Source organism: Chenopodium quinoa, unplaced genomic scaffold, assembly GCF_001683475.1.
Source record: "Chenopodium quinoa cultivar QQ74 unplaced genomic scaffold, ASM168347v1, whole genome shotgun sequence".
Taxonomy (NCBI): Eukaryota; Viridiplantae; Streptophyta; class Magnoliopsida; order Caryophyllales; family Amaranthaceae; genus Chenopodium; species Chenopodium quinoa.
In genome coordinates, this window is record NW_018743284.1 from 452168 (window position 1) to 472434 (window position 20267).

A 20267-nucleotide genomic window follows, 5' to 3' on the forward strand; every position below is an offset into this window, starting at 1 on the left:
CTCATTACACGTCCCAAGTATATTTTCTTTTTATCTTCATCTCTGCTCCATCACTCACTAAACTTGTATCTATCACCATCTAATTGCATCTGGTGCAAGGCAAGTATCTACCATTTATCGAACTCATTCAAATAACATCCCCAATTTAAGTGAAAATTCTAAGGTGATCAATCTCATTTTGATCACCACAAAATATCCTACGTGACAAGTTCATGACCACAAAAAACAGTGATCCCTCTTTATTTTATCTTTCAAAAACCATTTATATAATTTTTTAAAATTGTTAAAATTAAACTCCGTATTAAAAAATGAACTCCCCTCCCACCAGCAACCCCACCCCCGCCGATGACCAGTGACCCACCCTAAACCCCCGACTCAACCCTTCCCCCGGCACGGACGACCCAATTGGCCATCAGCACTATGGTGTACACACGTTCACCTGCACTCGCACACACAAACACACACTGCCACGCCCCTATAAAAACAAAAAGAAAAAGTACTAAAACGAAAAGGGTCGACATGGCCATTTACTTACCCGTAGCTTCAAAGTTCATCTAATATGATCTTTGGCCAAATAACAACACAAAAATCACTCTCCATTTCTTCAAAAACCAGCTGCCAGCCATGGCAACAGCTTATCTACTCTCCTCACCTTCTTCCTTCAAATTTATCCCCAAAACCCATTACTCCACCTCACTTCTTCCTCTCAAAAATCCCTCATTTCTCTCATTAACAACAACTCCCACTACCCCAAATCCCTCCAAAAGGCTAATCCTTTGCAAATCCAAGAAAAATGATGAAAATATTGATGCCCCAGATCGATTAATCTCAGCAATTTGCTATTTTTACCCCCTTTTTGATGGGATTCAATATGGAAAATATGTAATTACCCAATTCACCCCTCTTCAACTCATTATTCAGCCTCTAATTCCAGCTATTAAGGTCTTCAAAAGCTTCCCACTCAATGGTGTTTTGGTCTTTTTTACCCTGTATTTTGTTGTTGTAAGAAATCAGAATTTCAGTAAATATGTGAGGTTTAATACTATGCAAGCAATTGTTCTTGATATTCTGCTGATTTTTCCTGATCTTTTGGAGAGAAGTTTTAATCCAAAAGATGGGATTGGGTTGGATTTGATGATGAGTTTGGATAGCACTGTGTTTTTGTTTTTGTTGGTTAGTTTGATTTATGGGTCTTATTCTTGTGCTCTTGGTCAAGTGCCTAGATTGCCTATTGTTGCTGAAGCTGCTGAGAGGCAAGTCCTTTAAATTTCACTTCACTAAGATTATTATTGTTGTTTTTATTTAATTATGTTGTTTATAATCTTCTCTGTTACAAAAACTGTATCAAATTATTGTATACTTTGGAATTATTATGAACAAGGGTAGTTTCTTTTGTATCATTGATATTTTGATATAGATGAATAGAATTAGAATTTGGGAATTGCCTTTTGGATGAAAAATATAATTTTTTATTTCAGCTTTGGATGAATGAGCATTACTTGAGGTTTGTTGTTGGTGCATCTTATGAACTATGCATACATTTCATTGTTGGTTGAAACCTCGACTCGAGAACGTAGCTTAGTCTTTGTTTGATTGACAACAAAATATATTGGGAAGTGAAGGTTCCTAGGCTGTGTAACAAAGTGAGTTATTTGGTTAGAAAAATTGTAGGAAGTTTGTAAACTTCCTAAGAAATGACACTACATGGGAAAAGTAACTTCATTTAGTCATAAATCCTGTTTATAGTGCTTCTTACTTGATTAGCCTAGTGAACTTCGGCTTAAGTCTATAGACCCCTTTTACATCCTTGATCCATCATAGTAACCTAGTTACTATGTCATGTTGCAATAACTCTCATGTCCATGGTGTTTTCAGTAGCTGCTAGCACGCAACATGCTAGTGAGAGAACCATTTATTCAGCTGCTAGCAATAATTGTTGCTGTTCTTCAATGTTGGCATATTCTTCATATTTTGTACTTGATTTGGTATTCAAGCTTAGGATAACCTGGCAATATCCAAGGAGCAGGGGCACTAAGGCATTAGCCTGACTAGTTGCTACTAACTCAGCTCCTTTTGCCATTCCGCGCTTACACTATTTCTGCCTCAAGTGGGCAGATCATCAACTTTCTTACCAAGCATCCCAATTAATGCAATTTCCGATGCCATCACCAATGTCTCCATCACTGCACTAGCATAGGTGATTACACATTGACCATCACATGTGAGTCTTTCTTAGAAAGCAAGTCCCGTCTTTGATCATTACCCTATTTGTAACATATCTCTCTCTATGTCCTAGACTTTCTTCGAGCAAGTGAAATGCTGCCTCATTTTGTTTTCAAATACCCTAGAGATTATTGTGTTGGGAGGACAATGACTGCCTTGCCTTTGGCTATTCAAGGCACATTGACATAACTGACATCAGAGACAGAAATATGGTAATTCCTGTTAAGAACATCAGTTACAGTGAAGTAGCTGCTTTGTCGGATCCTTTTAGGAATTCCAAATCTCTGATATAAATTAATGGCATGCTGTCAGTTCCACAAGCCCCACCAGACCAGATACTGTTTTGACAATTATTGTTGACTGATGACTACTATATCATTAAGCTGCTAGTGTAGAAGCTGTCTAACAAAAAAGCTTAGATGATCTACACAGAAAACTGTAATGACCGTGTTTTGCCAGAAACAAATTTTCCCTTGAGTAAATATTCTGAGGTTTGAGTAACTACAAAAAAGAATTAATTTGGTCTGTTGTTGTATCATGCACTGCCACTTTACCCTCCCTTTTATATGTTGAGCAAGGTAATTAGCTTATAGCTTCTAGAGTTTTTCTACTGATGTGCTTGACAATATTGAGAATGTTGGTGCCTAGGTGGGATGTGGGTCTAAAGACCAAGGGTTATCTCAGCCTGAGTTGTCTGCAGATGGCATGTTCTAGAAGTGGGCGGTGTTGTGGCCTTGTTGCATAAAGTTCTGTTTAAGGCTTAATAAATATGGCATTTATCCATAGAATTCTCCTTCCCAGTTACTACAGTAACTGGCTAACTGGTGATACATTTTTTAGATTTATACTATCATCTTTTCATCTCAAGCCATTGCTTTAGTATTCTGTGCTCAGGGCCGGCCCTTACCCTGTGCAGCCTGTGCGGCCGCACAGGGCCCAAATTTGGTTGGGGCCTCAATTGTTTAAAGAGATAAATAACATATGTTGCAATTAACATTGTTACATACTAGCTATGGTCTGGTGGTTTAGAGACCTTAACTATTTTGCGGGGATCAGAGGTTCGATTCCCACTATCAACTTTTAAACAACGATTTTTTATTCTGGTATAAAAATAAGCCGCGTAGAGAAAATTCATGTACCAAATTTTATACTCCAATTTTGCACAGGGCCTCCAAAAAGTTTGGGACGGCCCAGTCTGTGCTGTGAATCTTGATTGATTAGTTAGGTTGATATTAAACTACGAATAGCCCTATTTTGGATTACCACTGTGAAACATACAATAGTTAAGATATGATATTCTGATAGCTAAAGGAAAAAGGTCTAACTGTGGGAATACTTTTTTCAATATTCTGTAAGTGCTAGTGTGTCAATTTGCAGACTTGCAGCTAGTTACATGTGTGTATGCGTTATACGAAAGTTTATACCTCGGATGTTTTATTTCTGGTAAGGAAAATTGATTGTCAAGCATAGTAAGTGGCATCCATCTGCTAAGAGTTAGGGACCTCGGGCATGCCTTGAACCTCTATGTTCTTCTCAACTACTTCGGAGCAAACAAGCTACATCACCTCCTCTTCAATTCTACCTGGCCATCACTCTATTCTTTAACAATAGTCTTCTGTTCTTATTCTTGTCAACCTTTGTGAACTGCACACAGTTTTGAGGTGAAAATGTGTCCAGGTTTTCTGCCAAAGAGAAGATTGATGGATGAAGAATCGCATATTTTGTCGGTTTGATCAGAGAAGCCCTCTATGATATCTCTGTAATACCTGTGATTGGAATCACGTCCTCCCCACGAGGCCAACCGAAACACCACAATGCTCTGGCCAATTACATGTGAACATATAGCGGTAAACTCTTTGCTGATAAGCCTTTAAGCACTCTGGCAGGAAAAAAAAAAAAAATTACTGGGAGAGGCTTTACAATGAGATGCAGTTATCTGATCATTCTGATAGGCTTAAGATTTTCTGCCGGCAAGATTAAGCAATGCGAAGATTCACCGCGTAGCTGTAATCCTGTCAATAAAAGATACATTTGCTACTCTTCCATGGTTTGCAGCGAATCAAGTTCTCATGTTGCAAGTTCTCAAAGCAGAGTATGCTAAGAAAACTATGATATTGGAGGCTGAGGTAATTACATCCTGGTTCATGGAGACATTAAGAAATGATTCACCCATAGCAATTTATAAAATTGGTTCAGGGACAAGCCCTACTGCTAGGGTGATGCGAAGCCAGTCGGACTCAATACATTAAATCTCGTAATTTCAATGTCACTAGGTATATGTCTTCACCACTAGACTAAGCCAAGCTTTTTTTTTGCAAGCCTGGTTCGAACACGAACATAAGTTATTGAACTGGAGAAGTAAATACGTTCCGTAAATCAATAATTTGGGTCTAATCTAAATGTTTCGTTTTGGTGTATAATTTTGACTTTTTACACATTCTATATTGACTTTGTCCATGTCTAGTTACTACTTTGCTAATAGACGAAGTATAAGTTAGTTGTCATTATTAAAGTTGTAGGGTTAGTTTTAATGTATATTTTTAAAATTTTTCTTTTTAATAATTTTTATCAAAACATAATCAAAGATAATACCATTAAGTAGTGTGTTAGCAATCATGTCCCTTTAAAACTATACATTGTGGAGAAGCAAAAGAATGAACTAAAGTTGCACATGAGTCAGGCTAGCACGAGGGGCAACTAGATTTGACACGAAAACGGTCTAACCCAGCACAAGCTTTGACATGGAACGAAAGACACTGCTGCATGGGCCTTTTTACAAACTTTGGCAATGAGCTCGATAGGCCAACTTGCGTGTTGGTATGCCTTTTTTTTCCATAGAGTCGGGTCGGGTTGTGCATAAGCTTCATTTATAAATGACCCGCTCGAACTAAGCACGACACGTCTTTTTTTTTTTGGCCCGTTCCAAGCACGACTTGCCTAACAACAAGACCTATTGAAACAACATGTGGGTTTGCATGTCCCAGCTCTAATCAAAACTATTTACCAAATTGAAATTTGGGCCTCTTATTAACTATAAAACTGGGCCAAATAATCTAGACCAAGTGTCAACCAAAGGTCATGAACCATCTACCAAGTCAAAAATATCAAGATAACAGAAACAAAGAAACTTCTAGTAGTAACCAATAATTCCCAAAAATCCCTAAATTCCCAATTTCTCTCTCAACTTCATCCCTCAATTAGAGAAATGGGGAGCTCAACAAGGAATGGATCGTTGAAGCAAGCAGCAATAGTAATGGGTGCACTCGCTTTTGGATGGTTAACCATCGAGCTTGCTTTCAAACCATGGCTCGATAAGGCTCGAGCCGCTATCGACAAATCGGACCCTGCTCATGACCCTGACGATGACGACGTCGTTTCACCCGATGCTCAAGCTGCCGGCGTTGAGGATGATAATGATGATTAACTGTTTAACATTGTTGGGTTTTGTTTTTCTAATTAGGGATTTCAGTTGGAACTTTTGATGATAATGTTATCAACTTTATGCAATAATGCTTTAGATTTAATGTTATAAATAATTATGATAAGTTTTTAATTTAGTTTGTATTTATTTTAATTGCTCAGTTTTTGAGTTTATTTTGATTTTTTCTAACAAATGTGAGCTGGAAGCATGAATGGTCAATAAGCTAAAGTTGCAAACTCGCAATTTTGATCTTACACCCGAAGCTATAATAATGATTTTATAGCTTTTGCCCAATGAATACTCATTTCGTTTCAAAGGTTTGCCTAATTTTTTTATGCTTAAACTAAGGTATGCAATTTCTAAGCAACTAAAACAAGCAATTGGAAAAAGGGTCACATTTATTTGTCTTGTCTTCTTTGCAGGACTAAAGATAGGATATTACTAGTTCTAGTAGTGATGAAAAGATAATATCTATTAATAAGATTTAAAAAAATGTCATTAGAAGCCATTTAGGTAATTATTTTAGGTTTCATTGTTGAAAGAAAATTGCATTGATAAACTCTAGCTTAATGGGGCGATTAATGGTTATGTTGTCGACGACACAATTTTTGGCCTTAGGATTGATCTGTTCAACTTATTTTGACCGAGCCCTTGTTTAGTTCACCTTACAAAAATAAGTTCAGTTCACTTTACAAAAATAAGTTCAATTCAGTAAAAATAATTTCAGTTTACTTAAAAATCAGTAACTCTAAAGAAGAAATATAATATAGAATCAGTAAAAAATAATTTCAGTTCAACAAAATAAATTTCAGTTCAGTAAAAATAATTTAAGTTCAGCAAAAATAATTTCAATTCAGTAAAATTAATTTCGGTTCAGCAAAAATATAATGAAGTGAACGGGACGGCCTGATTTCAAAAAATTAAGTGCACACAAGCTTAGACAAAATGAATTTTGCTACAATGATTATAAAATGTGGCACAATTACAAATCCATGTTATAGTGGAAGTTACTTAGATGAAGTTTAATTTAGTTAAAATAGTTGAATAAAACAAACTATATATAGCATCTTGCTAATTAAGTGATTAAATATCAAAATTTTAAACCGTTTGAAAATGATTTTTTTGTTGATAGTGGGACAAGTGGAAGTTTCAAAGAAGTGTTACAAAGAAGAATAATCTCTTAATAATGTGTCATATACAAAGTAATAAATTGATACATTACGTCCAAAACTTAACGTAACTAAAATAGTTATATCCGCACGTTTCACAATCTGGATAAATTGCGTGTTCAAGACCGAGTGTTCACGGGACAAACATACAATAACGTCAAATATGAAGATATAGCAAAAACTTGTAGTATTAATTAGTAACCACAATTTCAAATTATAAGCAACAATTCCAAATTTCCAAAATCACTTCAATTTCTTACTCTGACTTGATCAACTAGGGAAGATGACTGAAGTTCATGTGAAGCAAGCAGCAATTGTAATGAGTGTGCTTGCTGCTGGGTGGTTAGCCGTCGAGCTGGCTCTTAAGCCGTGGCTCGGCAAGCAAAGAGCCTCTTCGGACAAGTCTGAACCTAGTGCAGCTAATGAATCTAGTGCGGCTAATGTTGAACCTACTGTGGCTAATGACGAACCTGCTGTGGCTAATGACGAACCTGCTGTCAAAGAAGCTGCTACAACCGAAGCTCAAGCCGATGACGCTGGTGATGATGATCCAACTACAAGCAGTTGATTTTCCAGTAGTCGGCTTAGCGGCTGTGTTAATTTCTTTTAAGCCTTTTTCAGTTTAATAACTTAAATTATCATATCATCTTATTGATCTATGTACTATTTCATGATCCAAAAAGAAAAAAAAGAATTATTATGTACTAAGTTATATATTTTGATGACATGAGTAATAATAATAAGTGCATGATTTCATTGGTGACTTATTGTCATTGTCTATTGCCCAATTTTGAAAGTTTGCAATCTAACCAGTGTGGATTGAAAAAATACATTTACATTTTCGTTTGTTTTTTGTTTTTTTTTAATTGCAACATATTGACATTCACGATTTTCAATATAAGTTTAAACATTTGTATCTTACTTACTTACTGTAATTAATTATCTGTTGCATGAGTTTTATTAGTAGGTTATTATATTTTGACTTTTAACATTGTTTATTCTTTATACTTTATAATAATTATTCGTTATATATAAAAAGTGAAAATATAATTATGTTGAATACGTTGAATGTCTATAATTTTTACAGCTAAATAATATTATTAAGGATAATAAAGTTATTACAACAAACGTGTCAAGTCATAGTGAAATAACTTAAAAAGGGCAGGAAGTAACTCGTTGCTTATGGAATATTATCTATGTACTTGCATGTCATCTAAAAAGTTATCCAATCCTTTATACTTCATATAAATTGAAAATATGACTTGTTCATAAAGATAGGAGAATTTGTTAAATTATAATCCATAGTCCATTAGTCCGTATCCTATATATCTTTCTTGGAGGAAAATAAATAAATCTTTCATAGGAACTATGATTATTATAACAAACTTATCCAATCATTATAACTACTCCTATATATATATGTTCCCCTAACACGTAAAAAGTTGTATTAGGGTTTTATTTTAGTGAAACAAAATTAAATAACATAGTTTCAAGAAATTAAGAAGAAATAATGGTGAATTCCGAAGAAAGAAAGAAAATTTGTGTAACAGGTGCTTCTGGATTTATTGCTTCTTGGATCGTTAAGCTCTTGCTTGATCGTGGTTACGTTGTCAATGGCACCGTTCTTAGCCTAAGTACGTGTCTTTCTTTCGATTTCCCTTTCTCTTTTGTCATGTACACCTAGAAGTAATTGTCACGTTGATAATGTAATTTAAACTACTCTTCTTGAATAATTATTCTTGATTACCTAGAAACTTATATTTTGCGATTTTAAGTGTCATCAAGAATTGATTAATTGTCGCGTTAGTAGTGTAAATTTAAATACTAAATCAACAAGTAGCTTATGTTATGCATGTTGTTGTACAGATGATCCGAAGGAAGTACATCACTTGCTGACTCTTGATGGCGCGAATGAAAGACTCCACTTGTTCGAAGCCAATCTTATGAAGGAAGGATCCTTTGATTCTGCTATTCATGGATGTGATGGTGTTTTTCATACTGCGTGTCCTGTTAAACTCGACGTCTCCAATCCTCAGGTTAACTACTATCCCAAGTTTCTTAAGTGTTTATTTCATACAAGTTACTTATTCTAAATTCGTCGTGTTTTTAGGCTGAAATGATTGATCCAGCAGTAAAAGGAACACTAAATGTCCTTGCATCTTGTGCTAAAGTTCCAAGCATCAAACGCGTAGTTTTTACATCTTCGATGGCTTCTGTTCTGTGTACTGGTAGACCTCTGACAGCTGAAACTGTAGTCGACGATACATGGTTTTCTGTCCCAGAACTCTGTGAGAAATCACCAATGGTTTGTGCACTTACTTGCATTCATCTTATGTTCTTGATGTGATTGAATAGTGAACATAACGAAAAGACTAACTAAAACTTGATTCTGATATGCAGAAGTGGTATCTGCTGTCAAAGACATTCGCCGAACAAGCTGCTTGGAAATTTGTCAAAGAACATGACATCGATATGGTGTCAATAAACCCAGGAATTGTTATAGGTCCTGCATTGCAGCCAACAATCAATGCTAGTGTTGCTGCCATTCTAAACTTGGTCAATGGTATGAACATTCTGTTTTTAGGCTTATTATTCTGTTTTGGTCAATGATCAAATCTGTCTTTTATTCGAGTAAAACTGATGTATAGCATGATTTTTCCTGTTTCTCTCTTGAGTTGAAGAGATTAAGGGCTTAAGTATGTAAAGATTGCACCATTTAAACTTTGACAACTTTTGCTATTCGAGTTTATTGCAGGCTCAGAAACCTATGATAATGGAACATATGGATGGGTTCATGTCAAAGATGTAGCTGAAGCACACATTCTAGCATTCGAAACTCCTGCAGCAAGTGGGAGGTATCTGTTGAATGAAAATGTTCATCATGTTTCGGAACTTGTGAAAATCTTAAGGGAACTTTACCCTGATCTTAAAGTCCCTAACAAGTAAGTTCGATCTTCTTATCTGCATTACTAAGGACTTACACTGTATCTCAATTCCTATCTAGTATCTATTGTTATTTCGCCTTTAATAAAATCCGTTCATGCACACTTCTAGGCCTTCGAATGACAAGCCTTTCAATCCAGCTTACAAAGTTTCTAAGGAAAAGGTGGAAAGCTTAGGCATCAACTATATTCCCCTGGAAGTCGGCCTTAAGGAAGCTGTCGAATCCTTGATCGAAAAGAAGTTCATTAGTGCTTAATTTTGCTGTTTAATTTCATTGCTATTATGTAATTTGATAGAGTCTACACATTATCGACGCATACATTTCTGGACTTTATATAATCTTAGCTTCAATTGCATAAGTACAATAATGTTCCAACTTTGATGTGTTTTAGTGAATTCTAAATTTCTAATTATACATGTACTCTAAAATTTATTATTGCAGAGGGATCTTTATCAATTAGATCAGATTCATATTGTGATTATTATCCTGTTAGCCTATACTACTATACAACATAACCTTGGTTAGCCCAACTCATGTAGTCATGTTATTCCATTTAGGCTATATACCTCAAGTTCGCCGAGCAACGCCACGGCTTGCACTTCTCTCCCATAAATGACTTTTTTTTTTTTACTTTTTTGTACTCTCAAAACTGAATTCAAATCGCGTGCCATGGCTCAGTAAATCAGTAGCTATATGATTGTACATTTGTGTCGCGGTGTTTCAATGCCATGCTAGATGTATCTCTTGCTACTTGTAACAAAAAATAAGAGCCAAAGTGTCCTAGAATCTACTTACGAAGTATTTCACAAGGAAGAAATGAAGACTTTTTTTAGCAGAAAAGTGTGGATCAATGGGCTACCAACTTCCTACACCATTTTGGGCCAGAAGCTGCTAATTCCGTAACGATTGGCCCATATACTTATATCAAAGCTCATACTAAGAACAACGTTCTAAGTTTAAAATTATGATGTAGTTTTGTTGCACTATATCCTACCAAATATCACATGTAAGTGTCCTACATTGAGTAAAGAAGAGAGAATCAAACACTTTATAAGGCTGATGGGCTACTTCTCCTATTGCCATATAGTTTTGAGATAAAACCTCCTTTGCACTTGTGAAGTGGTCTTTCTCTTGGTTTGTAGGTGTAGCCTAAACCCATATTGTAAAAATTTAACAAATATGTAAAAAAAAAAAAAAAAAAAAAAATAGAAAGTACTTCATAGGAGCATCCAAAAAATTAAAATTATGAATTATGAAAAATCTATAAAATAAAAATAAAACATAAATAATAAAGAGCCTTGATTCATATCAATTGATGAAGTAAATTGACAAATAAGAAGACATTGTCGCATCAATATATTAACAGTCAAAAAGTCACGAAGAAATTAAACATTTATTAGGTATAAGAGTGTAAGATGTGCAAATTATAATACGAATTACTTTGTATAAAATAATCGCACATAGCTCATGGAAGTTAGAAATGATATGCTAATCGCCGACCATTGATAACAAAATTTTCGGTTGCCTCAAATACATGAAAGAATACTCGTAAAAACGTTGTCCTTTCTACAAGAAAATTTATTAGAGGGAAGATTGTAATAAAATGACGTAGTTACCCATTAGCAAGAACTAGGCATGCTCAAGGAATCAATCTTAACAATGTAACATCCACAAATTCTTGTTCTTGTACAAATTAAAGCAAGTTTAAAATATTTAGGGGGCCTCCTTAAAATCTGATTCATGATGATTCGTTTTCGAGGTGGGTCGTTATGGATTTTCGTTGATATTGACAAGAATCACAATATTAAACAAATTGTCTAGCAATTTCAAAGCAATTAACAACTACTCATGTATGTTAGGACCATGAAAATAATGAGAGGGAAGGATAACTCTAGTGGTTAGAGCTTCTCTCTCAATTTCAGGAGGTGATGGGATCAATTTTTACCGCGCTGTGGCTCTCTAAACACCATAAAAAAGGGATCACTTTGTTTTTATACTTTTAGTATTTGCTGACATTGAAATTGAAAATAATTTTCGTATGCTTTAGACATACAATTATGTTAGAATTTATTGGCCCCCGAAAGAAAAGGTTTCAAGATCCACCAATGTATACGATGATTATAATGATATAGATTTGCAAATCACATATTTAGATACAAGAACATAACTTAAAAAAAAATATATATATATATTTTTCAGCATTTGAAGCACAAACTCCACCACTTCAAACTTGACGCGAGCACGGATTGATTTTCAATGTCCTCAAAAATCTTTCCAAGTAGAGACATCTGCAGTTTGTGTTGATGTTCTGATTGAAGGGTTGATGACAAAGTCAAAATTCATATGAAACTGAATTGGGAAGAAGATCCTGAATTATGAAACGTGAAATGAATTGAGCATGTCTACTTCCTCCCAAATTAATCTATCTTCACTTTCTTTTAATCAATAAATCAGTAATATTTAAACTTATATGGAATATGTATATAAATCATGCCAAAATTACGCATTGATGGATATAAATATTTCTAACACCCTCATGTCATTCATTGGTTTTTGTCTACTATATAAAGTATGGTGGAGTGACAATTAATATTTGCTTATGTTTTTTTTTTTTTTTTTTAAAGAGCTTATGGTATCTTCTTTTTAAATATGAACTAGTGCATATGTTTAAACTTTATAGTATTAATGTATCATTCGTATCCTTCTCGTGCAAAATAATACAGTACTAGATTTTATATTTGGTAACTAAAAATCAACTACCGCCCATTTAAGAATTCGATACATGTGGAGAGAGGGAAGGAAGCAACATAAGTTTTAGCAAAATCAATTAGAAGACTCGAATCTAGGAGCTCAAGATCATCAATTTATTCTTTAACCCCATAAAAATCAGTAAAAAAATTCCCAAGTTCCAAACTTATAACGGTCGAAAAAAAAACAAAAGATGAAATCTTCAATCTTAACCGTCGAGGGCCCACGAAAAGTCGTCGGTGGAAGGACAACTCGATTTATTTTATTTTTAATTTTTTATAATTTAATTTTTAATTTTGTTTTGGGTGAAAAATGACAAAGTGGCTTTCTTAGATTATTCTGTCAAATGTGGACAATACTCTTGTTGAGTTAGGGACCCACCAATGGACCTTTCTACTAGCTCATCTCATGGTCCATTCTTTTTTAAGTTGTGGTTAATTACTTGATTTGGACTTTAAGTTGGCTCGATGTATAAAGGTTACTTGGAATTTTGGTTGGGGTTTTGGGTTGAATGGTAGATCCGATATTATTAGAGTTAAAATTTAATTGTTTCTACTCTTAGATTATTACAAATCAAACAAAGGTCACATAATATTATAATAATATATTAAGATTAAGAGCGGTATATATTGAGACAATTTTAACAAAAAAATTGCATTTAAATGAACGTAAAAATGTAACATTTTGTAAAATAGAAAGAGTACTTTTCCAATTGAATTGATGTTAGCCTTTGTTTGAGATAAATTAAGCAAAGCAACCAAATAGAATTAGATTGGACTAATGGAATTATGTGAATTTTAGCAATTATTATCTGACTACGATACCATGTTAAAGGATCAAGCCAACCAAAATTTTAAGCTAATGGTTTGAGACATATGAATATGTTTTATACTCTATCAGTTGTCAGTTGAGTACAATTAAGGAGATGAGATTACTATATATATTATTGCAATGCTTGAATTAAATGAAGGTTAAAATGTATATATGTGATTATATTATGTGCAAGCAATAAGGATCTTTTTTTTTTTAATTACTCCTAATTATAACGAGTATTTTTAGAATGGAAAAGTTTATTTGAAGTACGTGAAACTAAGAAATAAAGTAAAGTGAATCATCAAAATGCTTTGAAAATAACTCTACCAATGAACTTAATTTAAACTAACTCAATGCGAAGTAACTAGGCATTAAAGTGAAATAATTCACCTCACTTTGCATTCATAGCAATACTTCATTCTCGACTTTATTCAATATATATTGAATAATTTGCTTTACTTTAAGTTTCAGATCATTCTAGTAAACTCATGACAAATGCATACAAATTCTCATTCATGCTTTTATACAATCATATAAATTATGTCAACCGTTACTTTATATTAACCAAGTACCCCAAGTACCCCTTTCGTATCATAATACTCCGTAATTGATACACGATTTTTTTTATATATATATAATATATACACTTTGATTATAGCCTTTTGCTATAGAGTACTATATTAAAAACAAATGTTATCATGTACAATATAGTTAAATACGAAGTATATAATAATATAAAGTTTCATAATATCATAATTTTTATAATTTTTTCTTTATTTAGGGCCAAATTTGCGTATTAACAAGTGTACCAAATTTAATCTTATCAATTATTATGAATCAAAGATAATAAAACAATAAGATAAACGCAGATTTCCTATCCAACCCTGTCCTCTTATTATCGGTGCTTGTTTAAGTAATTATAATTACTTTATTTTTACATTTTTAAATAAAAGTATCTTTGATACATCAAACTTATTTTTTATTTGCTTAAACAGCAGGATGGTAGGGATCACCTTTTTGATAAAATTCTTAAAGACAACAAAACGATAAAGAACGCAATTAGGTGAATTTGGCTTCTTCTAATCAAAATATGTACAAATATAAATGTATGATATAATAAGTTCACTTTCTTACTCATGATTACCTAAAAAGTTCCTAATCCTAGTGTTTGTAATAATGTATATCACCTGGCTTTTAACAATAATGTATTCAATTAATCCACTTAACTTATAACTAACCAACATGTTACTATACATTTAATCATCAAGCAAATTTAAAGAACCTTAAATAATGAACCAAGACAACTAAATCAATCTTGCAATAATCTTTATAAAGTTTTCATTCATGAGATTCTTTTATAAATTTACACAGATCGATCAATGTCATTAATACTCGTAAGAGTCATAACAAGAGGATTATATAGCTAATTAACACGTACATAATCAGGCAAATTAAAAGAACCTAAATTAATCAACCAAATCTTCAATAATCTTTTTTGAATTTTCAGACTTGAGATCCATAATCTACAATCTACACGCATAGATCGATGTCATTAATATTCATAAGAGTCCTAACAAGAAGATCGTATCTACTTGCTTAGGGCAGGGGCAGGGCAGCACAAAAGATGAAAGCTAAAAGAGAAAAAAACAACCTTTATGCTATACTTGTGGTGGAGTGTTTTATTATATTCTTTTTGTTTTTTTAGGGTACTCTTTAAATTTATGGCCTTGATTTCTGTTTAAGATGCCATTTCCACGTGATTTTGAGTAGTTTTTACTGTACTTTCCGAATCCTAAATCTTTTCTTTACAGTATATTAGTCAGCTTTGTTGGTTGGAGGCTTGGAGGTTTAATTGAATTAACTTCTTGAATCTTGATTATTAACAAAGCAAAGTTCTTGATTTATTATAGTAACTGATTACTCGATTTATTTTATCAAAATTGTTTACGCTAATTAAACCTCATGGTTGACGGATTAATTTTCATTTTTTTATTTTTTTTTTTAATTTTTATAAAGAATAGGTATACAAGAAGTTAGGATAGTCTTCTCTCAAGACTATACAAATTAAAATTGATTATTCTTGGTCTATTAGGAGTAATTGAGGACAACTGAGTAAAAGTATCATGTATGAAATTTTAGGAAATCTTTTGTCCACCATCAAATGTAATATATAATGTTTATAGCCAATTAGCCATTAATGTAAAAGACTACATACTAACCTGGTTTTCAATAATAGTTGATATATGACAAAGATCAACTCGCCTTATGAACCGCGCACGCAGGTCAAGATGGTGAGGGCTATGTATAACGGTATAAGTGTACAACCATATTACCCACTCTATTGATGATGATTGTGGATGAACATTAAAATTGAATTGAAAGAAACTTTAATTTAATTTCCCATTGTAATAATTGTATAAGTGCCATATATTTGCTTTTTATGTTGATAAAAAATGATGTAGATCTTGTAGAAAACTAATCCTAAATAATGAATGTTATATTTCAACATATTTTCTACCGTGTCTAATGTGTTGATGACTTACAGCTAATACAAAGGCCAATGTTAAGACTTAAGAGCTCATTTTGCCCACCGACCAGACCACTACAAACCATGGCTCAAAATAGGCAGGAACGATTATATTGGAACCCTAACAAGCTGCACACAAAATCTATTGATTTAAATTATAAATTACACTTTCAATCATACTTGGGTATGTTTTAAAAGCATGCATAAAAAAAATTAACAAAATTTAATCCCTCTATTTTAAATCATGGATTTATGGTTGAAAAGGGCATGTAAATCTTTATACAATCTGGCCATTGTTACATTTTCTCCACATGATTGGTTCATCACATGCTACAAATCTAAATCTTGATCACAATTCCCCAATTAGACACCCTTGATAGAGTAGGAACGATTTTAACTTACCCAAAAACAACAAAAGGTAACAAATCAACCAAGTAATATATTTATTCTTTTTTGTTCGTAATGTTTCATTTTGAAACTCTCATAACGATTATACTTCGTATGTTATTGTTAATAATCATCAGTATGATCGAATAAGCTAGGCCGCCACTATAATACAAGAGACTTTTTCTCCAGATAAAAAGAATACACGGCATATACGAACTATAATTGTTACAAGTATTTAAGTATATAAAAAAGTGTAGTCGATATTTCTGATTATTATGCTTAAACAATGGATGAAATTTGTCATTCACATTCATCATCTTGGACAGCTTGATATTGTGAGAAAGTTGCATAGTTCCATATGATAACATCCGTCATACATTACCTTTTTTTCCGCACTAATTAACAATGATTAATCCACAATTTTTATATTAGCACACAAAAATCAAACCAAATCCTCCTAATAATATATACTTGGGACAATTATTCATACCTAACCCCGACATTTGTAGTTGTCCTTCAAGTATATCATTCAATGGCAACTTGACAATTGTTCAACTTTGACACGTTTCCCTTTCATCTGTTTTATAGTGACAATATCATCCAATGTAAACAAAATTAGATAATAATAAATGAATTAATCAATAACTTATGCATGTAATTGCGGACTTCATCACTACAAGTGTACAACCATTAATCAGCTTTAATTAGTAACTAAAAATATGGTATATGGATCCTAATCTAATGCGACTAGATTCTAAATGCATGTAAGCTTTGTTGGTGGTGTAGATTAATGACTAAATTATAGCTATACTAATTTACTAATCAACTACCTTATTATCATGCAAATAAATCTATCCATATCTTCATGAATACTACATCAATCTCTCCTAGTACGAATATTCATATCAAGTTAGCAATACAACCTTGTTATAACCCTACCTATAAATTATTAAATACACGAAGTAATAGGAGAAATATAACAGGAGAAAATATAACTATGTAGATCGTACTCTCAACACTCCCATTTTCCAAACCTCATTCATTTCTTCCTCTCTTTTTCTCTCCACCACAACAATCCCACATTCACAAAACACAACCACATTCACAATGCAAACTTCCCTCTTTGGAGCATTGCTCCTCCTCCTCCTCCTCCTAGCAAGCAATGCAAATGCACACAACATCACCAAAATCCTAGCCAAGTTCCCTGAATACTCCACCTTCAACCACTACCTCACGACCACTCACCTCGCTCCCGAGATCAACACCCGCCAAACCATCACCGTCCTCGCCGTCGACAATGCCGCTATGAACTCCCTCATTGCCAAGCACCTCCCCATCTCCTCCCTCAAAAACGTACTCTCCCTACATGTTCTCCTAGATTACTTTGGCGCCAAGAAACTCCATCAAATTACCGACGGTACCGCCCTTGCCGCCACAATGTTCCAAGCCACTGGTTCCGCCCCCGGAACCTCGGGCTTCGTCAACATTACCGATCTCAAAGGCGGCAAAGTCGGCTTTGCCGCCACGAAAGACGCCGACGATTCCGGCTCTCTATCCCTCGACGCTACCTTTGTCAAGTCGGTCAAAGAAATCCCTTACAACATCTCTATCATCCAAATTTCTCACGTATTGTCTAACCCTGACGCTATGGCACCCGCGCCAGCGCCCGAGGCGACGAACATTACCGACATTATGTCCGCGCACGGCTGCAAAGCCTTCGCCGACACGCTCAAAACTTTTCCCGACGCTCTCGACGTCTTCACCTCCAACGCCGAGGGCGGCTTGACGGTGTTCTGTCCCACCGACGACACCTTCAAGAGCTTCCTCCCGAAGTTCAAAAACCTAACCAAAGAGGAGAAATCCTCTCTCCTACTCTTCCATGGAGTTCCGATCTACTATTCAATGGCGATGTTGAGGTCCAGCAATGGAATGATGAACACTTTGGCGACCGACGGTAAGAAGAAGTTCGATTTTGAGGTGCAAAATGAAGGTCAATCGGTAACATTGAAGACGAAGATTGTGACGGCGAAGGTTACCGGGACCCTAATTGATGAAGAACCGGTTGCAATTTACACCGTTGATAAGGTTTTGAAGCCGAAGGAGATCTTTAAGAAGGCAGAGATTTCACCGGCGCCGGCACCGGCACCGGAAGCTGAGGCGCCGAAGTCGTCGAAGCATCACCATAAGTCGCCGCCTGCGCCGCCGAGTGATGATTCGGCTGACTCGCCAGCCGATTCGCCGGCTGACTCGCCGGAATCGGATACAGCGGATGATACGAGTGAAGGAGGAGAGAGAGTGAAGAAAGGGTTTTGGATGATTGTTGTGTCGGTGGCGATGGTTTCTATGTTGGTATAGAAAAGAAAGAAAGAGATAATGTTTAGATGAAACGACAACGTTTCGTTCAGGTAAAATTGAGAAAAATAATTAATTTGGGTTATTTAAAAAAAATAAAAAAAGAGAAATTGTAAAAGTATTTGATGATTTTGAATTATGGTGTGCCCAAATTGTTGGCTTGTAATTTTTTTGGTTTTATTTAGGATTTTGTGTGCCAAAATTTGTTTGTTTTTTTTTTTTTTTTTTTGAGTGAATTTTCATTTGGGGTAGGAGTTTGTGTTTTTTTTTTTTTTTTGGTCAATTGGTTGTAATTTGTGTTTGAGAAATTGTAAACACACATAATTGAAGATAATTTATGGTGATATATTAGTTCATTTATCGATGTATTTCTTTAATTTCTCTTGATGTCTAAATTTGTTTTGATATATGCTTAGAATTATATGAATTGAGAAGATTTTGAGTATAATGATGTCATCTATTCATAGAGCATAAATGTATCAAATTGTGTTGAGCAATGTAGGTTGATTAGCAATGTCGCTTTAATGTTTTGTTTAAAGACATTAGGTCGAATTTTTAAATATTTAGTCTTAATTGCGACAATGTCAACAGATTAGTCAAAACTTAAATTGACTCATTGATTTGCACACTTTACGTGTTGATAACTTCATTCGTATATATAGTAGTCTTGATTGATCAAGTTATTACAAATCATTTGAGCTTGCGGAAATTATATGAATTGAGAAGATTTTGAGTATAATGATGTCATCGATTCATAGAGCATAAATGTATCAAATTGTGTTGTGCAATGTATTTTGATTAGCAATGTTGCTTTAATGTTTTGTTTAAAGACATTAGGTCGAATTTTTAAATATTTAATCTTAATTGCAACAACGTCGATAGATTAGTCAAAACTTAAATTGACTCATTGATTTGCACACTTTACGTGCTGATAACTTCATTCGTATATATAATAGTGTTGATTGATCAGGTTATTACAAATCATTTGAGCTTGTGGATTATAATAATATTCTCGTATTAATTTCAGCCGTAAATTGTTCTCTTCTCAAGCCTCCTTAAACTATATAATATTCCGTTAGATTTTACAACTACATTATACAGTACTCCGTAATTTGTAAAAGTATTACAAATATTTTTATGTTTGATTAAGTGACAAAGCAGCATAGGATTGTCATAATAACATGGTGTACTTTTAATTAAAAAAATTCGAGTAAAAATAATACTTGTAATATTGTAAGAAAAAAGAAAAATTAAATGATTTATTCGAGAGAAAAGACGAAGTTATTAGAAGGCAAAAATAATGCTGAGGTGGAGGGTGAATGGGGTGGGTAGACATAGCACGTGAAAAAGCATGTGAGATGACGAGGCAAATGAGCCCACGAGAATTGTCCATTAAATACCTTACCAAAGTATATGGACCATAGTAATTTTTTTTTTTAAGCCATTTTTAAATAATTAAGTAAGCCATATAGTTTTTTAATTTCATGTTTATTCATTTATAGCCGTTATAACAGCAATCATCGAACTAGTGTTAAGAATCTAACAATTAGTTAATGTTCTTAATGGTGATTTACGCAAAGTATGATATCAATACATTGGTAAAGCATGAGACGTACCAAGTGACTACTAAAATAACGTAATAATTCATTGGACCAAAACCTGGATAGTGTAGTAACACAATTT

At 34.0% G+C, this 20267-nt stretch overlaps 5 protein-coding genes across 5 annotated transcripts; all 5 read left to right on the forward strand.

The window, feature by feature from the left end:
* Positions 1 to 215: 215 nt before the first annotated feature.
* Positions 216 to 1442, forward strand: LOC110735506 (protein TIC 20-v, chloroplastic). The gene has a single exon (XM_021915696.1). The coding sequence runs from the start codon at positions 625 to 627 to the stop codon at positions 1264 to 1266; it is 642 nt and encodes a 213-aa protein (XP_021771388.1). The 5' UTR covers positions 216 to 624; the 3' UTR covers positions 1267 to 1442.
* Positions 1443 to 5220: 3778 nt separating this feature from the next.
* LOC110735460 (outer envelope membrane protein 7-like) lies at positions 5221 to 5887 on the forward strand. Its single transcript, XM_021915650.1, has one exon. It carries the CDS (start codon positions 5429 to 5431, stop codon positions 5645 to 5647), a length of 219 nt encoding a protein of 72 aa, XP_021771342.1. The 5' UTR covers positions 5221 to 5428; the 3' UTR covers positions 5648 to 5887.
* Positions 5888 to 6923: 1036 nt separating this feature from the next.
* On the forward strand, positions 6924 to 7580 carry LOC110735508. The gene has a single exon (XM_021915698.1). The coding sequence runs from the start codon at positions 7097 to 7099 to the stop codon at positions 7379 to 7381; it is 285 nt and encodes a 94-aa protein (XP_021771390.1). The 5' UTR covers positions 6924 to 7096; the 3' UTR covers positions 7382 to 7580.
* Positions 7581 to 8072: 492 nt separating this feature from the next.
* On the forward strand, positions 8073 to 10153 carry LOC110735507 (tetraketide alpha-pyrone reductase 1-like). The gene is made up of 6 exons (XM_021915697.1): positions 8073 to 8447; positions 8680 to 8849; positions 8924 to 9118; positions 9214 to 9376; positions 9569 to 9755; positions 9868 to 10153. The coding sequence occupies exons 1-6, from the start codon at positions 8324 to 8326 to the stop codon at positions 10010 to 10012; spliced, it is 984 nt and encodes a 327-aa protein (XP_021771389.1). The 5' UTR covers positions 8073 to 8323; the 3' UTR covers positions 10013 to 10153.
* A 6874-nt stretch (positions 10154 to 17027) lies between these two features.
* On the forward strand, positions 17028 to 18944 carry LOC110735509 (fasciclin-like arabinogalactan protein 1). The gene has a single exon (XM_021915699.1). It carries the CDS (start codon positions 17340 to 17342, stop codon positions 18585 to 18587), a length of 1248 nt encoding a protein of 415 aa, XP_021771391.1. The 5' UTR covers positions 17028 to 17339; the 3' UTR covers positions 18588 to 18944.
* Positions 18945 to 20267: the final 1323 nt, after the last annotated feature.